Consider the following 20,792-nt stretch of genomic DNA (forward strand, 5'->3'; position numbering starts at 1 on the left):
TCAAGGCCTGTGAATCCTGCCTCTTGGGTGAGAAACCTTCCCTAGACCCATATTTTTGTCAGACACAGACTTTAGAGTAGTGTTTAGACGGTAGATTTGGGACAGTGTAGGATTACCTACACTGTCACTTGCGAGCTAGATTATGATGGGCAAGTAACTTAACCTCTGGGCCTCTCTTCCTCTGTAAGTTGGCCATACTAGTGATGCCCCTTTTATAAGGTCACTGAAGATCCACCAGTTTTAATAATGCTGAGAGCCATGCCCATTTTTCAAAACATAGGCAGTGGAAATATTCTTATTCTTTTACTTTTACTATTTACTTTGCTGGGAAAAAAACCCAAAAACATCTAAACATTGTTTTAAGAGTTGCCCACCCACATTGGGGAGGGCCATTTGCTTTATATAACCATAGTCCACCCATTTCATTGGCAACCTCTGAGAACACTCTCAGGACACAAGCAGAAATAATGTTTCACCAGCTATTTGTATAATCATCCTGTAACCCAGTCAAGTGGCTATTAAAAAAAAATTTAAACATCATAGTCAATGTTTTCTAATTTTAATTAGTTTCCTAATTTTTGCCCCTACTGCCAACTCAGGAAGACAAATAGGAATCTCTAGCCTGTCACAGGAATGCCCCATTTCTAGGGAGCAGCTCCTGCAGGCCAAGAACCTCCAATCAGGGTACACCTGACACAGTCCCTTCCTGACACTGCAAATCTTTCCCACTCCTCTGCCTGCCAGCAAGTATCCCCCAAGCACAAGCAATGGTAGCTGCTCCCTCAAAACGGCCAACTCTGATTAAATAGCTTTGCAGCGTCTCACTTGGGTGGTCTTTGTTTATTTCCACACATGTCATTGAGATTTGGGCTTGTTGTTTTCAGCAAGCAGCATTTTGTTTACTTGGATAAATATGGGTCCCAAGCAGATTGTGAGCTCAGAGGCTTGGAGAACTTCTATTCACGGCAGAGAGGCCTGTGAAGAGGAAACCAGTAAATGTTCCTCCCATGGAGCCTAGTTCTCAAATTTCAGCATGCAGCAAAATTACCTGGAAGTGTTCTGAAAACACATTGGCTGAAACCAGAAATAGGAGATACACTGAGTCTCAAAATAGAAGTGACCATGAATCCTTGGAATGCAAGAAACCTGCCCACAAACCACTGGAAGGCAAAAGGAGAAACTCTTGAGCAACCTCGGCTATGTCCTTGCACCCACACCCGCACCCACAGAGTGTATGTAGCATAATGCCAGGGGAAGGCATGAGCTCAAGGAAAGCTGGTGTGAAACTGTGTACCTCCATCCTGACTCTGCCCCTATTTCAACCCCCTTGATGTGTCCCTCCATAAAAAAATTCGAACCCCAGACCAAGGCATCGCTTCTTACTTTAGAGATAACCTCAATTTCCCTTGAGTGAGTCATCCTTGCTTTCCTACATAAATCCCATAAATTATTTTCTGTGATGTTTGTCAAGACATGTTAAGTCTTCCACTCGTCCTGAGTCAAGGACCCCGTCTCAGGACTTCGTGCAATTCTCCTCTGGTGACAGACCCACTCCTGGAGTTTCCTTTTCAGTAGAAGGAGTTGGGGACTGAAAAATTCACATTTCTCATCAGTTCCCAGGAGCTGCTATGGCTGCTATCTGCCCAGAACCACACTTTGAGAAGCATGAGCCCAGACCATGAGCAAAGAAGACCTGACCATTGTAACCCAGGGTTGCTTAAAGCTGGGATCAGCTTCCCACTCCAGAGCTCTTGCAAGTCCTTTCAATTATGGCCTCTGAATCTGAAGGGATCTTAAAGCGGCAAGTGGAAGAAGAGGGAACTTAGTCTTCTCTTAGGGTCTCTGCCCACTCTCCAGATTTATATAAGTAAGAATGTTTTGGGACAGGGCGCATGCCTGTCATCCCAGCTACTCAAGAGGCTGACAAGTTCAAGGCCAACCTGAGAAACGTAGCCAATCTCAAAATAAAAAATAAAAGGGCTGGGGTTGCATTTCAGGGTAGATGCCTCTGGTTTCAATTCCCAGTAACACACACAAACACACACACACACACACAAACACACACACACAAAAAAAATGTCTGAAGAAACAAAGGAAGACTGGTAGAGGTAGAAAAACAGATGAAGACATGTTAAGTCAGAGAAAGAGAGGAAGGCTGGGGATATAGCCCAGGAGTAGAGGTATATGAGGCCCTGGTTTAATGCTGTTAGAAATACCAGGGTACCACAAGGAGTCACACAGGAGTTCAGAGGTGGCTTGGCAAGACCAGCTTTTCTTCTGCAGAAGGGTATGCTACCAAACAACTCTGGCAAGCAAGCACACCTGGGTGGCAGTCTGGCTATTTTATCCCTAAAGCACCACTGCCCCTTGCTCTAATAGGAGGAACTCAGGGTTACTACCATCTACACAATTGGCCAATTTTATTTATTTATTTTTAAGTTTTTGAAAATTGGTTCTTTTTATTTATTCTTTTATATTTGTTTTATATATATACACACACACACATAAAATGTAAAAATATATGCATATATATTTAAAACTGTAAATGCATTAGGTAGATATATTATTCAAAGAGGAAGACTATTATATTTTATCTAAATACACACACATTATATATAATTATATATATATATATATATATTTATATATATATATATATATATATATATATATATATTACATTACATATTACATTTAAAAAAGAAGAAAGAGGGGAGTCAGCTCTCCCCATTAGTTTGGCCCTAAAGAGGGAAAAACTTCCACTGGAATCAGCTGAAGGCCTTTTAACATACACCCAAGACTGGGACCCTGTCCCAGATAATGCTTCAGTTACACTAGGACAAGAAACTGGTGATTTTCTTTTCTTTTTCCCCCATGCACTTTAGGACCTCGTGCATGCTAAGCACGTTCTACCACTGAGTGACAGTGGCAGTCCCTGTCAATATTTTAAAATATCCTCAGGCTATTTTAGGGTGCAGATGCAGTAGAGAACCACTGGCATAGAGAGCAGCACCTTTAAGGTGCACTGATCCCTAACCCCTTGGAAAGCTCCTCTCCGTAGACAATGGTCTATTGCATCCTAGAAGCAAAATGACACCCCTCTACCTGACCACCACTGAGGTGAACACGATTATTTAGTCTTTTAACAATGCATATATGAATTCACTCACTTGTGCATTCACAAATGAGTACATACTTTACAAATTTATAAGCCCAGTGCCATCAGAAAGGCTGACTCCCTGGGTCTCTAAGAAGTGTAATTTCCTCCAAAATCAAAAGGACCATACCTAAGAGCTAAAGCTCACCCCAAAACCCAAGAATTCCACAATCACAAAGAGTCAAGAAGGTGTGCGTGTGCTTCTTAGTCTGCAGCATTCCTTGTTCTGCCCACCCATATCCTGGGGTGAAAAATGGACAGTTACATTCTACAGATTATTATAATTAAGGAGTATGTGGAACTCATTTTTAAAAATAGCTTCGTTGACTTTTCATAGCTTATTTTTTTGCAAAGACAAATATGGTGAAAAGCAAGTGAGAATTGTTATTGTTTAGCACGTTTAATTAAGTAGGTCTTTCTTTCATCCTCCTGGGAATTAAACACTAAACAGTGGATAAACACAGGGAAACCTACCCGTATTAATTTCTGGTTTACTGCCTTTATTCAAAAGCAGGGTGAGAAACAAGAGCTATGTGATCTGGAATCTTTGTGTATTAAGCAAAGCAGTGAAGGTCTACCCTTCACATCTCCTATGGGATTATGCCAGTTCAGTCCCCCTTTTTATCTTCTCTCTCTCTCCTGTCTCCTTGATGAACCCTGCCCCCTTACCAATTAACACCTGGAATTAAATTAAAACTTCTCTTTACTCACCACCTACATCAGTTGTGACTCTTGTTTGAGAAGGACAGAAAACATAACTGAAGCTGACCTACTGGGCAGAGAATGTCTTGACCTGTCCAGAGTGTGTGCTGGATCTATCATTCCAATGTCACTGGCGCCTATTTTCTTTCTGTTTTTGTTTCTTTTAGCTATACATGACAGTAGAATGTATTTTTATATAGTATACATAAAGTACAACTTCCCATTCATCTGGTGGTACGTGATATGGAATTACATTGGTTGTGTATTCCTATATGAACATAAGAAAGTAATGTCCAATTCCTTCTACTGTCTTTCCTGTTCCTATTCCCCCCTTCCTTCCCTTCATTCCCCTTTGTCTAATCCAAAGTACTTCTAATCTTCCCTAACCCCCCACTTATTGTGAGTTAGCCTTTGCATATCAGAGTGAACCTAAGTTCTCTTCTCTGTCTCTTGATTTCCATTGTCTTGATTCCATTTCCAGATAGTTCTTCCCTTTGTGGAGCCCAGATGCCTGCATGATGAGTTTTGCCTTTCATCCTCCTTGGTTGGAATCCAGGAGAACATAGGAAGTTTTTGTTTACCTCAACAATCCAACTGAGACTCAGGTCTTCACTACTGAGCTGCTGGAATCACATGCCATCACCGGCCCGATGACTTAAGACCAGGAAACTGAACACACAGAGCTCAGGCCAAGTCACATCATGAGGCATAGAGTTGGGAGTTGAGCACAACATTAGTACCTGGACTGGGAATGGAGTGGAAGGGTGTTAGGGTTTGGCTCCTGTCTGAGATAGTGCAGGAACACTCAGAGGTGACATTGGGTTATGGGAGGTATAACCTAGTAAATGACTTCATCTACTGATATGGATTAACTTGGTTGTAATTGTAAGTAAGTAGGATGTTGCTGGAGGGGGTGGGTCACTGGGGACATGACATCAGGGTTTATATTTTGTCCCTGGAGTGTGCAGCCCTCTCTCTCTGCTTCCTTGTTCCCATGGTCTGAGCTACTTTTCTCTTTCACATCCTTCCGCCATGATGTCCTGCCATGATGTTGGGCCCAGAACTATGGATTTGGACAGCTATGGACTGAGACCTCAGGGAAAATAAATTTTTCCCTCCTCTAAAATTGTTCTTGTCATGTATTTTCTTAATTGCAATAGTGAAAAAGCTGATTAAAAAAAAAGGAGAGTCCAAGAGGTGGAAGTAGCCCCCCCCAAAAAAAATAGTGAACAGTCCCAAAAAGAGCAGGTAGAGTCCTGTTTTACAGCAAAGAACATCTTGAGGTTTACTTAATGAAACAGACTGCTCTGTACCTTCCCTTGCTGGAGTCTTTACCCATCAAAAGATTTGGTAGTTGCTGATCAAGCTGTTTTTGATAAAGAGTTAGATGTTTTAGGTTTTAGGGCCAAATAATCCCTGTATAGTTACAACTATTCAACTGTGCACTTTGTGAAGAAATAACTAAATAACACCATAGACAATACATAAAGGAGTGGGCTGTGTTTCAATAGAACTGTATTTGCAATAACAAGCAGTGAGTTGAATTTTCTGACTCCTGATGTTAATCATGGGAGCTAAGTGTGTCCAAGAGCCAAAGTAACACTTCATCCTCTCTATCCTCCAGTTTAACCCTAGCCCACACTCCAGATCCTCACTGTCCTTGTACAATCAGAAACAGAAAAACAGAAATGGTATAAAACAATGGGACTAGCTGGGTATGGTTCATGCCTGTAATGCTAGCTGAGGCAGAAGGATTAGAAGTTCAAGGCCAGCCTCAGCAACTTAGTGAAAGCCTGCCTCAAAACAAAATTAAAAGGGCTGGAGGTATAGCCCACTGGTACAGTGAGAGAAAGAGAGCCTACCTAGCATGTACAAGGTCCTGGTTTCAATTCCCAGTTCTGACAAAAAAAAAAAAAAAAAAACGCAAAACTAAATACAGATTGGGTTCTGGTAAGTATATACTAGTAGACAATAAATAGTTGTATCAGCATATGGTGAAGGTACATATTCCGTAGCCACAAAAGTCACATTTAAGAACCAAGAGTGATAGCTTGAGAGACTAAACAAATGGATTTATTTTATTGATTGATTGGACTTTACCACTGAGCTACATCCCTAGTCTTTTTTATTTTTATTTTTATTTTTTATTTTGAGACTGGGTGTCATTAAATTGCCTAGGCTGGTCTCAAACTTGCAATCCTCCTGCCTCAGCCTCCTTCATCAGAGAGATCACAGGCATGTGGCTCAGGCTTGACTCTTAATTTCAGTGTGTTCCATACTTCTCTCCTTGGTTCCTCAACTCCTCTCCCAAAGTCAGGAAAAGCTCTTATCTCATTTTTGTAAGGAAGTCTGCTTATCATAGGGCCCTGCATTCTTATCCAATCTATGATTTAGCAAATAAACTCTAACCTCCAGTCCTCTATATTCAACTGTAACAAACAAGCACAACAATAGAAACCTTTTCTCCCTCTAAGTGCTTGGCTATTGAAATATATGGAAATAAATAGCATGACTTTCATTGCTATTGTCTCTTCTATATGTCTAAAAATTGTTCAGAGTGGACGGACTGCTTTAGGCTATATCCACACTCCCCTGAGGCATTAAGTGTTGCTAATTCACTGAGTGGATGGCCAGAGGATAGCACACAGAAATGGGAATGAAAAAATCACAATTAGTATTTCAAAATGTATTGTCTACTTGCAATTGTTAGCACATTTTATCAGTTTACATCACCAGAAAGCCAGATCCAAAAGTACAAATGGAACATAATAACCCAAGATTCCATAGAATAAATTCATACCAGGAGAGATTTTAAAAGGAGAAGACCAGAGGATGTAAGGCAGATGCCTATACAACACCAATACTGAAATAAGTCTAGAGAAGGTCAAAGGGAGAATGAGAAGAAGCAATCACACAGGGGGCAGAAAAACTAAGCGTGCTTGTCATAAAGTCAAAAGAAGATGTTTCCACATGAATCAGGAGTCAAATAGGAATGGAGCCAAGAATTTAAGTAAGATAAAGAGCACTGCCTATTAGATTTGATGACAAAGAAATCACCAGTAATAGACTTAATCATGAAATTTAATTGTCAAGATGTTTGAATGTAATTTTACAAGTATAATGAATTATGAGAGTTTAAGTGAGTAATAATACAATTATTTTCATAACCAGAATGAATTTCCCTGTAACATTCAGATTACGAGAGATGACATATTTCCTTTTTATTTATTTTTGAGAGTGAGTTACATGAACACAAAAAAGTGCATAATATATGTCTACAGCTTAAGAAGAATGATAAAGATGAAGACCCACAAGCTAGGTTAAGAAATAAAACATTTCTAAAACCTAGAAATTTAAAAGGCCTGTGTGCCCTTCACAATCTATGTTTCTTTGAAATCTGTGTTTTGTGAAATCATTTCCTTATTCATGTTTACATTACTACTTACATATGCCCCCTCTAATAAAATATTATTCATTTTATTTGGATTAAAACCTTAGTAAATATAACACTGAATTATTCTTCTACAACTTGCCTTTTTAATTCAATATTTTGCTTTTAAGATTCATCCATATTTATGTACAGGACTACCATTTCACTGCTGTAGGGTATCTTATCCCATGAATAATACATAATTTATTTATCCATCCTTCTACTGATAGACACTTGGTTTGCTTCCCATTATTTTGTCTCATTATTAACAATATAAGTATTCGTGTTCTTATGCATGTCTCCTAGATGGAGTCACAGGTAATCCAAACTCTCCTTTTACACATATATACATCTCCCCATTCATGTCTGATGTCCTTGTTTAGTGACATTGAGAATATCTGCAAGGAGACTATTATAATAATGAATGGATGTTCTTTGAATTAGTATTTCATCATTATTTTAAAATATTTGATATGGAAAGATTGGCTTCGATTCAATGTCCATTAACAGCATCACAAGAAATTTCAACATAACATTTGTCAAAGAAGAAAAGAACAGTCGTTAGATTCTGTGTATAATGATGTCAACTGCTAATTTTTGAACAATTGTAAAAAGGGCTTTAAATTTTGCATTACTTCCTGTGTGAACAAACTTCTTGCCATTGTTGACCATTCAGAATCTCAGAATCTAAAGAGATTATTATTAAACATCTTGAGCAGGCAGTTATTTCAAGCAAAAATTCTGATTTTACAAAATGGTATGCTGGTGGAAACAAGTTCAAGTTCCTAATTTTTAAAAATGTAAATTATTTAATCTGAACATCTTACGCAAATTCAATACTGTCCTTAATGTCTTTTGTAGTAGCCAGCCTCTGAGATGTCACCCTGATTCTTGCCCTCTGCCATTCACATCATTGTGTAGTACCCTCTCTCACTGCCTAGGGCAAACTTCCGTAATTCAAAGGGTTATGGCAGAAATGACAGTGCATGACTTCCAAAGCTAAGTCATAAGAGAAAACTGTGGCTTCTTTTTCTCTTCTCAATCACTTGGTCTGGAGGAACCAGATGTAATGTTAGGAAGATACTCTTGCCCTCTTGCATGCTGAGAAATTGAAGCATCCTGCCAAACAACTGCACTGACTGGCTAGCCATGAGAGTGAGTCATCTTGCAAGTGGCTTCTCCAAGCCCACTCAAATCTTCAAATGATGTAGCCCCTGGTGACATCTTGCCTGCAATATCATAACAGACCCTAAGCCACAACCACCCACCTAAACTGCTCCAACATTCTTGATCCATCAAAAAACCCTGCGAGGTGATAAATGTATATTGGTATTTAAGCTGCTAAATTTTGGTATCATTTGTTTCACAGCAATAGATAATTGATATATTTTTTGCTTTATGATTCTTATCATAATTATACAATGTAAGGAAAATAACTATTTTCAATAAATCCTAAAGAAATGTTTCCCCTAAACAATCTTACAAAATGGAGAGATATCCTATGGAGGAAAACAAAAATAAAAACTGGGATTGCAATGTTCAGGAGCCTTCAACCTTACACAGACATCTTCAGGCGATCTTCATGGGCTCTTTTGTTTTAATTTTTTGTATGTTGGAGCAAGGGGACAAAGGAAATGAAGGGAAAAAAAAGCCACACGGGGGATGGCACAGATTTTATTTGAAGGATTTATTGAAAGTGAATGATCCCCACTTCATTCTGCATACCAAGCATCAGTGAGACTGACACATTTGGAGGCTCTAGGTATCAAAATGATAATGATGCTCCCTATGTGCAAGAAAAAAAAAGAAACTATATAAAATTATATATGTAAGATGCCTCTGACATTTCCATTTTTTTCCTGATGCTTTTTTGAAGTGTCAACTATCAAATTCATTTTCAAAATAATGTTAGTGCCCCAGTTTGTCCCTTTCTTCAAAATTGGCCCGATTATTGTTTAATCAAGCAGTGATAAAACAGTCTTTACAGACATAAAGATTCATTTTTGAAAGTGAAGATTTTTTATCACAGCAATGCCTGTGTCCCAGTTATTATGAAATCAATCATTTCACCTTCTAGGCAGTGGTGTTTTCCTGAGGGGCTCTTGTTAGCCAAGCTGCCTTTGATAAGTGCTATTCTGTTAATATTCCTTTGAAGCCTATTATAAACATCTACTTTACCAGAAACTCTGCAGTCCCTGGGAAGTTACGAAAACCAGAGTGGAGGGGCAGAAGGAGCTCCTTACAAATCTGCAGGCCTCGTGCTGACTCACTTGTCCATTTCTTTGGTACCCATATACCCTAATCTTCCATGCATATAAAGAGCCAAGCTCTTTATCCTGCTCATGGAGAAGAAATCAGCAGATGATAATTGCTAATTCTAAGGTTAGGAAAAACTCCTCATGCTATTTCTTTTTGGAGATAAGTTTTGCATATAATAGGACAGGATGAGGAGGCTCTGAACATCTTTCAGATTTACAAGAGCTTCACTACATATAACAAGAACTGATTTGGGGTCCTTGCCTATGGAAATAAAGGGGATCTCAGATTATGACTACACTTTTGGCAGATGAAGCACATGCCTAAAACACAGGCAAAGAAAGGAACTGAAAAGTAAACTTTAAAAAAAACCTGATATTATGGAGCTGGAGTTGTGGCTCAGTGGTAGAACACTTGCCTAGCACATGTGAGGTACTGGGTTCGATCCTCAGCACCACATAAAAATAAATAAATAAAATAGATATTTTTTAAAACCTGATATTAAAAGTTACAAGCTGAGCTTCCCAACATGATAATGATTAGCCACGTTTGCCTATTTATCTTCAAATAAACTTAAAATTTCAATTCATCAGTGGCACCAATGTACTTCATGTCCCTTATGGCACACCTGTGGCTAGAACAAATATGGAGTGCTTCCATCATTGCAGAAAGTTGTATTGGACTAGTATTGTTCTAATGTATTTAGTTATCATCATGAGAAATAAATTTTAAAAATTCACTGAATTTCCTTACATCTACATTATGATTTGGCACTGTGTTTAAGTTTTCTAGAGTACATATTTAGGATACAAATAAGAGAATCATACTGTTTGCAGCGTCTGGAGACCTCTGTAGAACTGACTCTGACCTTGGCCAAATGGATCCTTAATATGTCCTATCATTCTATCTATATATGGGACACCAATAAAAACCTATAAAAAGCTCAATTTAAGGTTTTTAGGTTTTATAGGTTTCTTACATATAAGACGATGGGATATGAATTAACAGTATTTGTATGTTTGACCTCTTATCCATGCACCCGACCAATAAACCATGGCCCTCCACAGTCACCCTTTTGCACTTCCAAGCCACCAAACCCGCAATTCAGCAGGAGCCTAGGCTCGTTTCCTAGCAACAGCGACGCGTCCCCGCCCATTCCCGCGGCTCCCCGCCTACCTTATTAGCCTGGAAGGGGCGGGGCTAGGAGCCCTGTGCCCAATAGGAGGGGAGCAGAGGAGGGAAGTCCTGGCCGCGTCCCCGTCGCTAGGGAAACCGGTGCAGCTGGAGGCCGCGCGCGATGCCGAGCGCTGAGGAGCGGGCCGCGCTCGCAGCGGAGAACGCGGACCCGGAACCCTGCGCCGACCCGAGACTGCGTCTCCTAGGGGCCTGCGTGGCTCAGAGCCTGCGGCCGGTGGCGGGAGCCTGGGAGCGCTGCTCAGGGACGGCTGAAGCGGAGCAGCTGCTCCAGGCCTTCCTGGGGCGCGATGCTGCGGAGGAGCCGCGGCCGCTGCTGGTGGTGCGGCCTGGGCCCGGGGGCCTGGTGGTGCGACCCGGGTTGGACGCGGGACCCGAGTCTGGCCCTGCCCGTGCTAAGGGGCTTTTTTTCCTGCGCACCAGACCCGAGCCTCCGGGGCCCCACAGCCTCCGCGGCGCTGTGCTCTGCGGGGACCTGCCCGCGGCGCCTCTGGAGCACCTGGCTGCGCTGTTCTCCGAGGTGAGGGTGGGTTGGTGGCCCCGCTCTGGCTGAAACTGGGGTGGGGGAGGGGGAGGAGCCGTGAGGCGCGGAGGCGGGGCCATAGGGGGAGGGGCGAAGCTGTAGGGGAGGGCTAAGGGGCGGGGTCATAGGTAGAGGCGCAAGGCAAGGGCTGGAGCCCTGACCAGGAGCCCAATTTTGGAATGAGGAAGGAAAATGGGGGCTGAGGCAGAGTGGGAGAGGAAGGGCTGGAGCTGGATGGAAACTAAAATCAGGAGAAGACATGGTAGGCGTGGATGGGATGGGTGAGCTGTAAGATGGGAGCCAGAGGAAGTCTTGAGTGGAGGCCAAGCCAGAGCTGAACGCGAAGGAGCTGACTTGAGTTCAGGTCCCAGTTCAAGCCAAAGTGGAGAAGAGGCCCGAATCTGAAGAGTGCCCAAGTCCTGACCGGTTTTTAAGTCAATTTTTTAAATCCCTTCTGTAAATCAGGAAGGGCTGAGGACAGGAAGTGGTGAATAAGGGGGCATTTCTAAGGCACCCGAGGAATGAAAAGCAAAGTTTTTACTTTTGCATAGGAGTTTAGATGGAGGTGTCGGTTTCAATTTTCACCTCATTCATTCATCACACAATCATTTGCCAAAAGCCATTCCTGTGCCCGCAGAAGTTTGAGAAAACTTTTGGAGATGCCCAGAAGGCATTTTGGAGGGATCTGCCTGGAATTCAGGGAGGAAGGTTGAGATGTGGATTATGCTTGGTGGCACTATACTGAAGCCCTGGAGAATGCAGGAGGTTTCATGGGAGTGCTCAGGAATGATTCTTGGGCTACTTAGACCTTCTGGAATGGGAGCCAATTTCCTTGCCAGTTGGACACATGTGCTTCTGGAGACTAACGCTCTGGGTCCTGCCAATTGTGAAACAGGTGTGTACAGAGAACCAGTTAGATGTTATGGGAATACCAAATAATACAAGACAAGTTCCCATCCGTGAAATGCTTAAAAAGCCAAAACATGTAATTAATCATATATTCCAAATATTTAAAATTGTTTTGATTGGGGTGAGGGTAGAGCTTCCCTAAAAGTTGTTCCAGAGCTGGAGCCAAGCCCTGGATGTGACATCAGGTGTTAGTTAGCTCCTTAGTTGGCTTATCATGAGGCTGTGAGGAAGGAGAATTCCAGGAAATGGGCAGTATGGGTAGAAGAGCTCTCAGGGGACTAGAGAAGCTAATCTTATCAGTAGTGTGAAAGCATTTTTACATCACAATGGTCTTATCACTGTACATTTTCCAAATACTATCTCCACATAAATCCAAGCTTGGGTCAAGTCCCCTAATGAATGATGTTAGAAAGTGTCCTCCGGGTTCAGAAAGGAGAGGTATGCATGGTCTGAGAAGCACTCTTAGCCTTAAGTGTTAAACTGGCTCTTGAACAAGAAGGATCAGAGTAAGTAAGGATCAAGGTATCTTTCAAAGTTTGAGGACAGCTTGAACAAAGATTCAGACACAGGACAAACTAGTGCATATGGGGGACAATGTGCCCATCTCAGAGCTGTGTTGTGGGGGCTAAGGAAGTACAGTCCAGCAAGCGAAAGTAATTTTAAAGTAATTCAAATCCTCACATATTCAAGATTTTTTCTTGGTGCATTGAAAAGGATTGGAGACAAATTGAATATTCTTCATTTGAAAGCTGGGTGAATGGATTATAGTCCATTTATACAGTGAAATATGTTGGAACTGTTAAAAAGAATGATTTGATAGGGAATACCCCTTAAGGTAATGCTTTTAATTTTGGTGAAAAACCCACATAACAGAATTCATTCTCCTAACAATTTCCAAGTATACAGTGCAATATGGTCAAGCATATAGAGCAGATCCCCAGATTCTCCCATCTAGCATGACTGAAACCCTTCATGTACCAAACAATTCCGGCATCCCCTTTCTCCAGCTCCTGGCAAACACCATTGTACTGCCTGTCTCTATGAATTTGGCTACTCTAGGCATCTAAGTGGAATTGTGCAGTATTTGTCCTTTGGTAACTGGTTTCTTTCACTCAGGCTAATGCCTTCAAGGTTCATCTCTGTTATCACATATGGCAGGAATTTCTTTTTTTTTTAAGCTGAATAATATTCGGTTGTATGTATATACCACATTTTATTCATTTATTCATTCCTCTGGGATACCTAGTTCACTTTCATCTTGACTATTCTGAATAATGCTGCAAAATAAAATAACTGCTTAAACAGGTCCGGAATTACATATATAGTATGCCGCCATTTATGTTAAAAAGAGGAGTGAAGATTCTAGAAAGGGTAGAAGGGAGAGAGAGGGGGAGGGGGGAAAGGAAGGGAGGAAAGGGGGAGGGAAGGAGGGAGGACCCTCTTTAATAAAGAGATCCATAGTCTAGGGGATCTGAGTGGTTGAAGAATAGGAGTAGGTAGAAGCTACATTTTTCACTTTAAAAGCTTTTGTATCTTTTAAAATTTGCACGATGTGAATGTATTATCTATTTAAAATTTATTAAAGAGGACCCTCTTTAATAAAGTGATCCATAGTCTAGGGGATCTGAGTGGTTGAAGAACAGGAGTAGGTAGAAGCTATATTTTTCACTTTAAAAGCTTTTGTATCTTTTAAAATTTGCACGATGTGAATGTATTATCTATTTAAAATTTAAAATAAAGTAATTTATTTTTAAAATCACTCAGGTCCTTTACTTGCATTTTTCAAAAGCTAAGATAGGCATCCTCAGTTCATTCAACCCTCTGTCCTCCCATCCACTTCTGTTACATAACCTGTAGCTGATCCAGTGTCATTGGAAAGTGTTGCTCACCCCTCCTATCTGCTGAGTCCCCTCCCCTTCTCCCTGCCTGGTGGCCCCCCAGTCCACTTGCTCTCCTCTGTCTCAACCACTAAAGCCAAAGAATCCACCTGTCTGAGAGAAGTCTCCCTGCTGTGTGTGTGTGTGTGTGTGTGTGTGTGTGTGTGTGTGTGTGTGTGTTGGTGGCGGAGGGAGGCGTTGACAAGAACAACAAGCTATAATTTCAACATTATTTTCATCCCATTACACAGGTATGAAATAAAAAGGAAAACACATCTCAGAATCATTTGAAGGAGCAATTAACAGAATTTAGTAACTGGTTTCCCCAATTCTTTCTCCCTCCTGCCAACCACTTGATGCCTGGCTGCCAGGTTATTTTTTCTGTTTTTCTGAGACATGGCTGCCTCTTTGAATTTCTGTGTTTTGGAGAATGAGTGAGGAATTTGAAGTCGACAGGGCAGTGTTCAAACCCCAGTTCTGTCCCAGTCAGCTCTAGGATGTGAGTGGATTAACCCAGCCATCAGACCTACACTGTCTTATAGAGTTGTCTTGGTCTTAATATCCTAGGACACCCGAAACAGAGTGCGTCACACATAGGTGTTCTGTAAAGGATGAGAATCACTGCCACTCTGTGTCCCATTCACAATCCTCCTCAGATCCTTGTTACCTTGCTGTGGCCCAGATAGGCTCTCCCCAGAGGATTTAGCTGAATTTCCTCCCAGGGCCCTTCTTCCTGTGAGCCTGGAGGTAGAATGGCTTTTCCATTCAGGTTGATAAACCTCCAGTTTGAATTTCTTAGCATCAGGGTCATCCATTTTGACCTCATATCCTGGGTTAATCACACTGCCGTCATTTCTTCATGACTTTGACTTCTGGATCATGTGACTGTCCCCAACACTGCTGCTCCAAACATGTGATTATTTCCATAGACATATAAAGGATCCTTCCAAAAACTTGGCCTCTATGGCTTCCTAGTTCCTTTGTCCTCCTGTGATCCTGCCCTTTCTAGCTTCAGCGCCCCTTCCCTGGCCATTCCCAGGCCCCGTATTACCAATAATCACCACTGTCAGGATCCAATTCCATGGGCCTCCTTCTCTGGCCACTAACCCTGCCTTTCCCCTTTTCATGCTCTGGCTACAAACAACCCCTGACCTTGCCAGGACCTCCAGGGCATGGGCTTGTACATTTTCCAAACACTATCTCCACATAAGTCCAAGCTTGGGTCAGGTCCCCTATCCCACTATCCCACACCGTGTTCTTTCCCCTGGCTAGCTTGAGAGTCATACTCCATCCTTTCCACTATTCCGTTGCATTGCTTCCTGACTTCTTCCTCACTGTGAAATCCAGCCCTCTGCACACTCCACACCTGCACCATGAAAGCTGAATGGGGCTAGGGAAAACCAACTGGCTCCCCTTGATGTTCTTGACCTTGAACCCCTAGTGGATCTTTTCTGCTTCCCAGAGGAAGACATCCTATTTGTTTTTCCATTCCAGCTATTTCCTTACTCTGATGAATCACTGTTTCATAGCTTTCTTTTTTCTACCTTCCAACAGTCTGAAGCTCCTCTTTTAACCTCCCTCTATGATACTTTTGACTCTTTCTTTAACAAACAAGGAAAATGCCCATGCTCTCGTACCCTCTGCTTCCCTTTTGGTTGCTACAAGCAGACTTTGATGCCAACCCTAAGATTAAAATGGTCATTTTTTGTCCTGAATCCTACTCTCATAATTCCCCCCCACACTCTTCTTTTCTTATTTTTCCCCTCTCTACGAGTTACTCTTCATCAAACAAAGATCCCATTTCCCTCATCATCTGCCACCCTATTTCTATCATCCTCTTTACAGACAGACTTCTGGAATGTGCGTCTCTTCTTGCTGTGTCCCCATCTTTTCCTGTTTTATCACATACTTATCAGACTTTTACTCCCGTACTTCCCAGAGGAGGAATAAAAGAACTTGACAATGATTCCAGTGATCTCCACTCGGCCAACTCGCATGGCCATTCATCAGTCCTCACCCTGCTTGACTTGTGAGCAGCGTTTATCACCACTCACAATTGATCTCTTCTCCCAAAAGCACTTTCTTCATTTACCTTCCAGGACACCAATCTTCAGATTTGTGACTATCACCAGGACTATTCCTTCTCAGTTTCCTGATGGCGGTTCCTCTTTGTTTCCTCCTCCTCCTCCTCCTCTTCTTCTTCTCCTTCTCCCTCTTCTTATTTCTTATTTGCAAGTACTATTTTTTTATTTTTTCATTTTTATTGGTGCATTATAAGTATATACAGTGGTGGAATTAGCTGTTATATATTTGTACATGCACACAACACAACAATATAATTTGCTCTATTTCATTCCCCAGTATATCCCCTTTCCCTCTCCTCTTCCCTCCCACAGCCCCCCTCTCTCTACTGGTCTCCCTTCCATTTTCAAGCTATCTTACCAACTTGCCCCATTTTTCCTCTAGCTTCCACAAATGAGATAAAACATATAACACTTAACTTTTTGAGTTTGACATTCTTAACAAAATGCTCTCAAGTTCCATTCATTTTCCTGCAAATGACATAATATATCATTCTTTAGATAGACCATTAAATATATATATATATATATATATATATATATATATATATATATATATATATATAATATCATTCTATAGATATATATAACATGTTATATAGATGTTGAGCGATGCCCAGTCTGGTTCCCATAATAATTTGGCTATTGTGAATTGTGCTGCTATAAAAAATGGATATGCTTGTATCACTATAGTGGGATGACTTTAATTCTTTAGAATAAATACCAAGAAGTGGTATAGCGGGTCAAATGGTGGACCCCATCCTAGTCTTTAGAGGGACCTCTATACTGATTTCCATAGTGGTTGTACTAACAGTTTACAATTCATTCCTCCCAACTTCTTAACATTGAGGACTTTGGGACTCATTCCTTATACATTCTCTGTCTCTCTGTCTCTGTCTCTCTTGATATTCTTTATTTATATATATTACATATGTGTATATATATATATAGATATATATATATATATATATATATATATATTCTCCTATTCTTGCTTACCTGTTCCAGTTTCACTGGCTTCCACACTTTTCCTTGATTCAATCAGGAATATTTCCACCTCAGGGCCTTTGCACTGCCTGTACCTTCTACCTGCCATGTACTTCCCCCAAGGTTCTGCAGAGCACTCTCCCTTAGCCCTACCTTTATTGAATGTTATCTTCTCACTGAGGCCTGCACTGACTTCAGTAATTATAGTGACATCCCCTCCACTTCAGACTTTTCATCTACCTCCCAGGTTTTATTTTTAGTCACAGAGCACATTGCTTATGGACTTTCTCTTCCCTGGAATATGAACTTCATGAGGTCAGGAACGTTCATCTATTTTGTTTAGTGATGTATCCTTATAGCACCTAGAACAGCACAAGCACATAGTAAATGCTCAATAGGTGAATGAATGAGTAGATTTCTATTTCATAGACAGTTCACATTTATTATTTTTCTATCACTCTGAGCTCTCCAAAATCCAACTCAAGATGGGCGTGATGACGCGACCTATAATCCCTGCGGCTAGGGAGGCTGAGGCAGGAAGATCGCGAGTTCAGAGTCAGTGAAAGCAAGGCGCTAAGCAACTCAGTGAGACCCCATCTCTAAATTAAAAGCACAAAATAGGGCTGGGGATGTGGCTCAGTGGTCGAGTGCCCCTGAGTTCAATCCCTAGTACCCGTCCCCACCAAAAATCCAACCCAAGTGTGAATTCATAAAGTTGTATGTGATGCTCCCTAAATGCCAGACCCTAGGAAGAACTGTGGATATATAAGATTCATATGAGATATATAGTCCCTGCCTTTGAGATCCTAGAAAAAAATTCAGTGCACCTTCTTTTCTTCTTAGGCTGTCTGTCCTGGGTCCAAATGATCTTTTCTCAGCCCCAGTGTCATAGATCTTAGTGTACAACTTTATATTTTTGCTTTCTGATGTCTCAGTGCACCTGTCATGCGTCCTCATCTCAATGAATGTTTCTAGAAAGACCAGGCAGGAACCACCATTGTCTGGAACGTAACATGCTGGCTCTATCTGTTCTGTTTGGAAGATCCCAGGACTTACTGGTTGCATGCAGAACCTAACCAGGCACCTGCATCCTGCTTCCTTTTCATCCTTACCCCTGCCCATCACGTTGCCTGTCTTTCTAGCCTTCCCTTTCCACTCCCTGGGAGATTTTTACAGGCTAGAGCTTCCTCATGCGTTGAATGGACAACTCTTTAAGTTGCTAGCAATAGAACTTAAATTAAGTTCAGAAATTTCAGAAGCAGCTTGATTCTGGAATTCGAAACCATCCTCAGGATGTGGTTTTTCTCCATCTATAAGTTCCCTCTGCTTTTTTATTGACTTTACCCCAAAAGACTCCCTATGGGTACAAGATGACCACCCAAAGCTAGGAGAAAAGAGAATGTGTCTCTTCCTTGAAAAGTTGAAATAAGACTTTGACCCACTCTCCCTGCCTCATAGTGGGTTCCCTATCCACCTCTAGATTTAGGGACTGGTATTTAAAGAAGAGGAACTCTGTTGGGTGGCCAAAAATCAGCTAATGTTCACCCTAAGATGGATTCAAGATGCTCAACTTTGCTTACTTTTTAAAAGTCCCTCTGGTACCCCACTGTAAATAGATGGCCGTTTTTACCTACATTAGTCCTTTAATTTAATTTAATCAAATTTATTTATTTGCTTGCTTGTTTGTTTATTTTGCTCCTGACCTTTGGAATTATTTAATTCAGCTTCTATTCACCATGTTGACAAGGAAGGGATTCCTGCCCCAGGATAACGGTGATGGCGGAACCCAAAACACCCCAGCTGGGTGCCGTGGTACACACCTGTAATCCCAGCTACTCAGGATGCAGAGGCAGGAGGATCACAAGTTCCAGGCTAGCCTGGGCAACTTAGCAAGACCCGGCATCAAAAAAAAAATTTTTTTTTTTTTTTTTTTTTTTTAATGGTTGGATTGTAGCTCAGTGGTAGAACATCCCTGGTCTAATTCCCAGTACCAAAAAAAAAAAAAAAAAAAAAAAAAATCCACGATAGCATAGGTGACATGGGCAGCAGTTTATTAGTCACATATACTCACAGTCTAGAGGAGGGGGAGAACACTGTACCAGGCAGAGCTGCGGAGCTGCATGGGGGGTTCACTTGGGAACAGAGTGAACAACCAGGGGCTGTGGGAAGAACACTTAGTAGTATCCAGGAGGCGTGGTGTCCCTGGTTCCCGTGGGAGGCTGTGATGGGCTGTTTTGAATAGTTCCCCCCGCTGGTAGGGACCTGAAGCCTGCAACTCAGGGATGTGCCTGGTTCTCTTCATCCAGGTTGTTTAGCTCCAGGGTCTTACCTGGGGGAGCAGGATGGGAAAGAAAACTTGTGGGTAGGCAAATTTGAGGTCCTCCTGATTTTACCAGATGTCAAAGCCCCACAAAATTCTAGACTTTAGAATTAGGCCTTTTGGCACAGTGACCTGCCAAAGATTGAATATAGCTTTGTGGACCTTGTTCAGAATAGTCAGTCTTTTAAAGTCTCCGAAATGGAAGGGCCTGCCTTTCTTCCCTGCGTCCCTCTGTTCCAGGTCGTCATTCCTGTCCTGGCCAATGAGAAGAACCACCTGGATTGGCCCCACATGGTATGTCAAGACGTCCGGCAGCACGCCCACACCCTCCAGTGGGACCTCCTGGTCATCCTTGAGCAAGTCAAGGGGAAAACTTTGCTGCCTCTTCCGGTGGGCTCCGAAAAACTGAAGTTTGTGGATTCAGGAAGTGAGACCAAGTAAGTCCCTCCAGCCAGGCCACATGGGCCTCTGAGACTTGGGGGAAGCTGGTTTCTCTGAAGGTTTTCTTTGAATGACTTTTTGGTTCCTAACTCTGCACATCTCCTTCTGCACTTAAGTGCACCCTGCTCCCTTTGGCAACATCCTCAGATTCCCTGTTTGTGCTGATTACTTCCTTTGCCTCCATCCCTCTGCCTGAGATCTTTAAAAGCTACGGCAACGTTGCCTTCTTTCCATTGAGAATCATTTGGGGGGTTCAGAGTAGCCACACTGATTTCAGTACTTCCCTTATCAGGAAAGCAGCTTCTCATGGGTGCAGACCCGGTTCCCTGTTTGCTCAGCCCCTGATATCACAGAATCAACCGTGGCAGCTCTTGTTATAGTCCCAGCCTCTCATTCCCACAGCAGCTGCAGGCATTTTTCAGGTTCTGGGGATTCATTTTATGTTTATTTTATTTTTCCCTTTCAAATAGGAGCAAATCTGGCTAAGCTGGGGAGTCCGTGCCTCCTGTCTCTAAGGGGGCATTCAAACCCTAGCCTTAAGTTATGTCCACCATCAGCTTCCATCTATCATTCCAGCTTAGACGTGGCTTCATTTCTGTCCCCTGGTTATTATTTTTTTCTTTCCAGACAGGCTCTGTATATAAATAATATATTATGTTATATTTTATCCATCGTTTCTATGTGTTTGTGACAACAGGTGGCCTTTCTGCTGGAACCTGGTCTGCCATATTGCCAGGAGTTTCTGGATACCTTACTATATACATTGTGTATCCAGGAGCCAGGAGACATCTGAGGGATAAGTAACAAGTGTAACAGCAATACACTCCCTCACAAGGGTTTTCTTTTTTTTTTTTTTTTTTCTTTTTCTATTGGAAGTAATTTGCCATGTATATAATTTGAAGTAATTTCCCCGTT

General features: G+C 41.8%; 1 protein-coding gene across 1 annotated transcript in view; it reads left to right on the forward strand.

Moving 5' to 3' along the window:
* Positions 1-10,842: 10,842 nt before the first annotated feature.
* Dnah9 (dynein axonemal heavy chain 9) overlaps positions 10,843-20,792 on the forward strand; it is a 328,584-nt gene continuing 318,634 nt past the window's right edge. The window contains exons 1-2 of the mRNA XM_076870265.1: positions 10,843-11,259; positions 19,677-19,873. Coding sequence (XP_076726380.1) covers positions 10,843-11,259; positions 19,677-19,873 — 614 coding nt within the window. The remainder of the gene's footprint in view (positions 11,260-19,676; positions 19,874-20,792) is intronic.

The sequence above is a fragment of the Callospermophilus lateralis genome, chromosome 11 (assembly GCF_048772815.1).
Source record: "Callospermophilus lateralis isolate mCalLat2 chromosome 11, mCalLat2.hap1, whole genome shotgun sequence".
NCBI classification, from domain to species: domain Eukaryota; kingdom Metazoa; phylum Chordata; class Mammalia; order Rodentia; family Sciuridae; genus Callospermophilus; species Callospermophilus lateralis.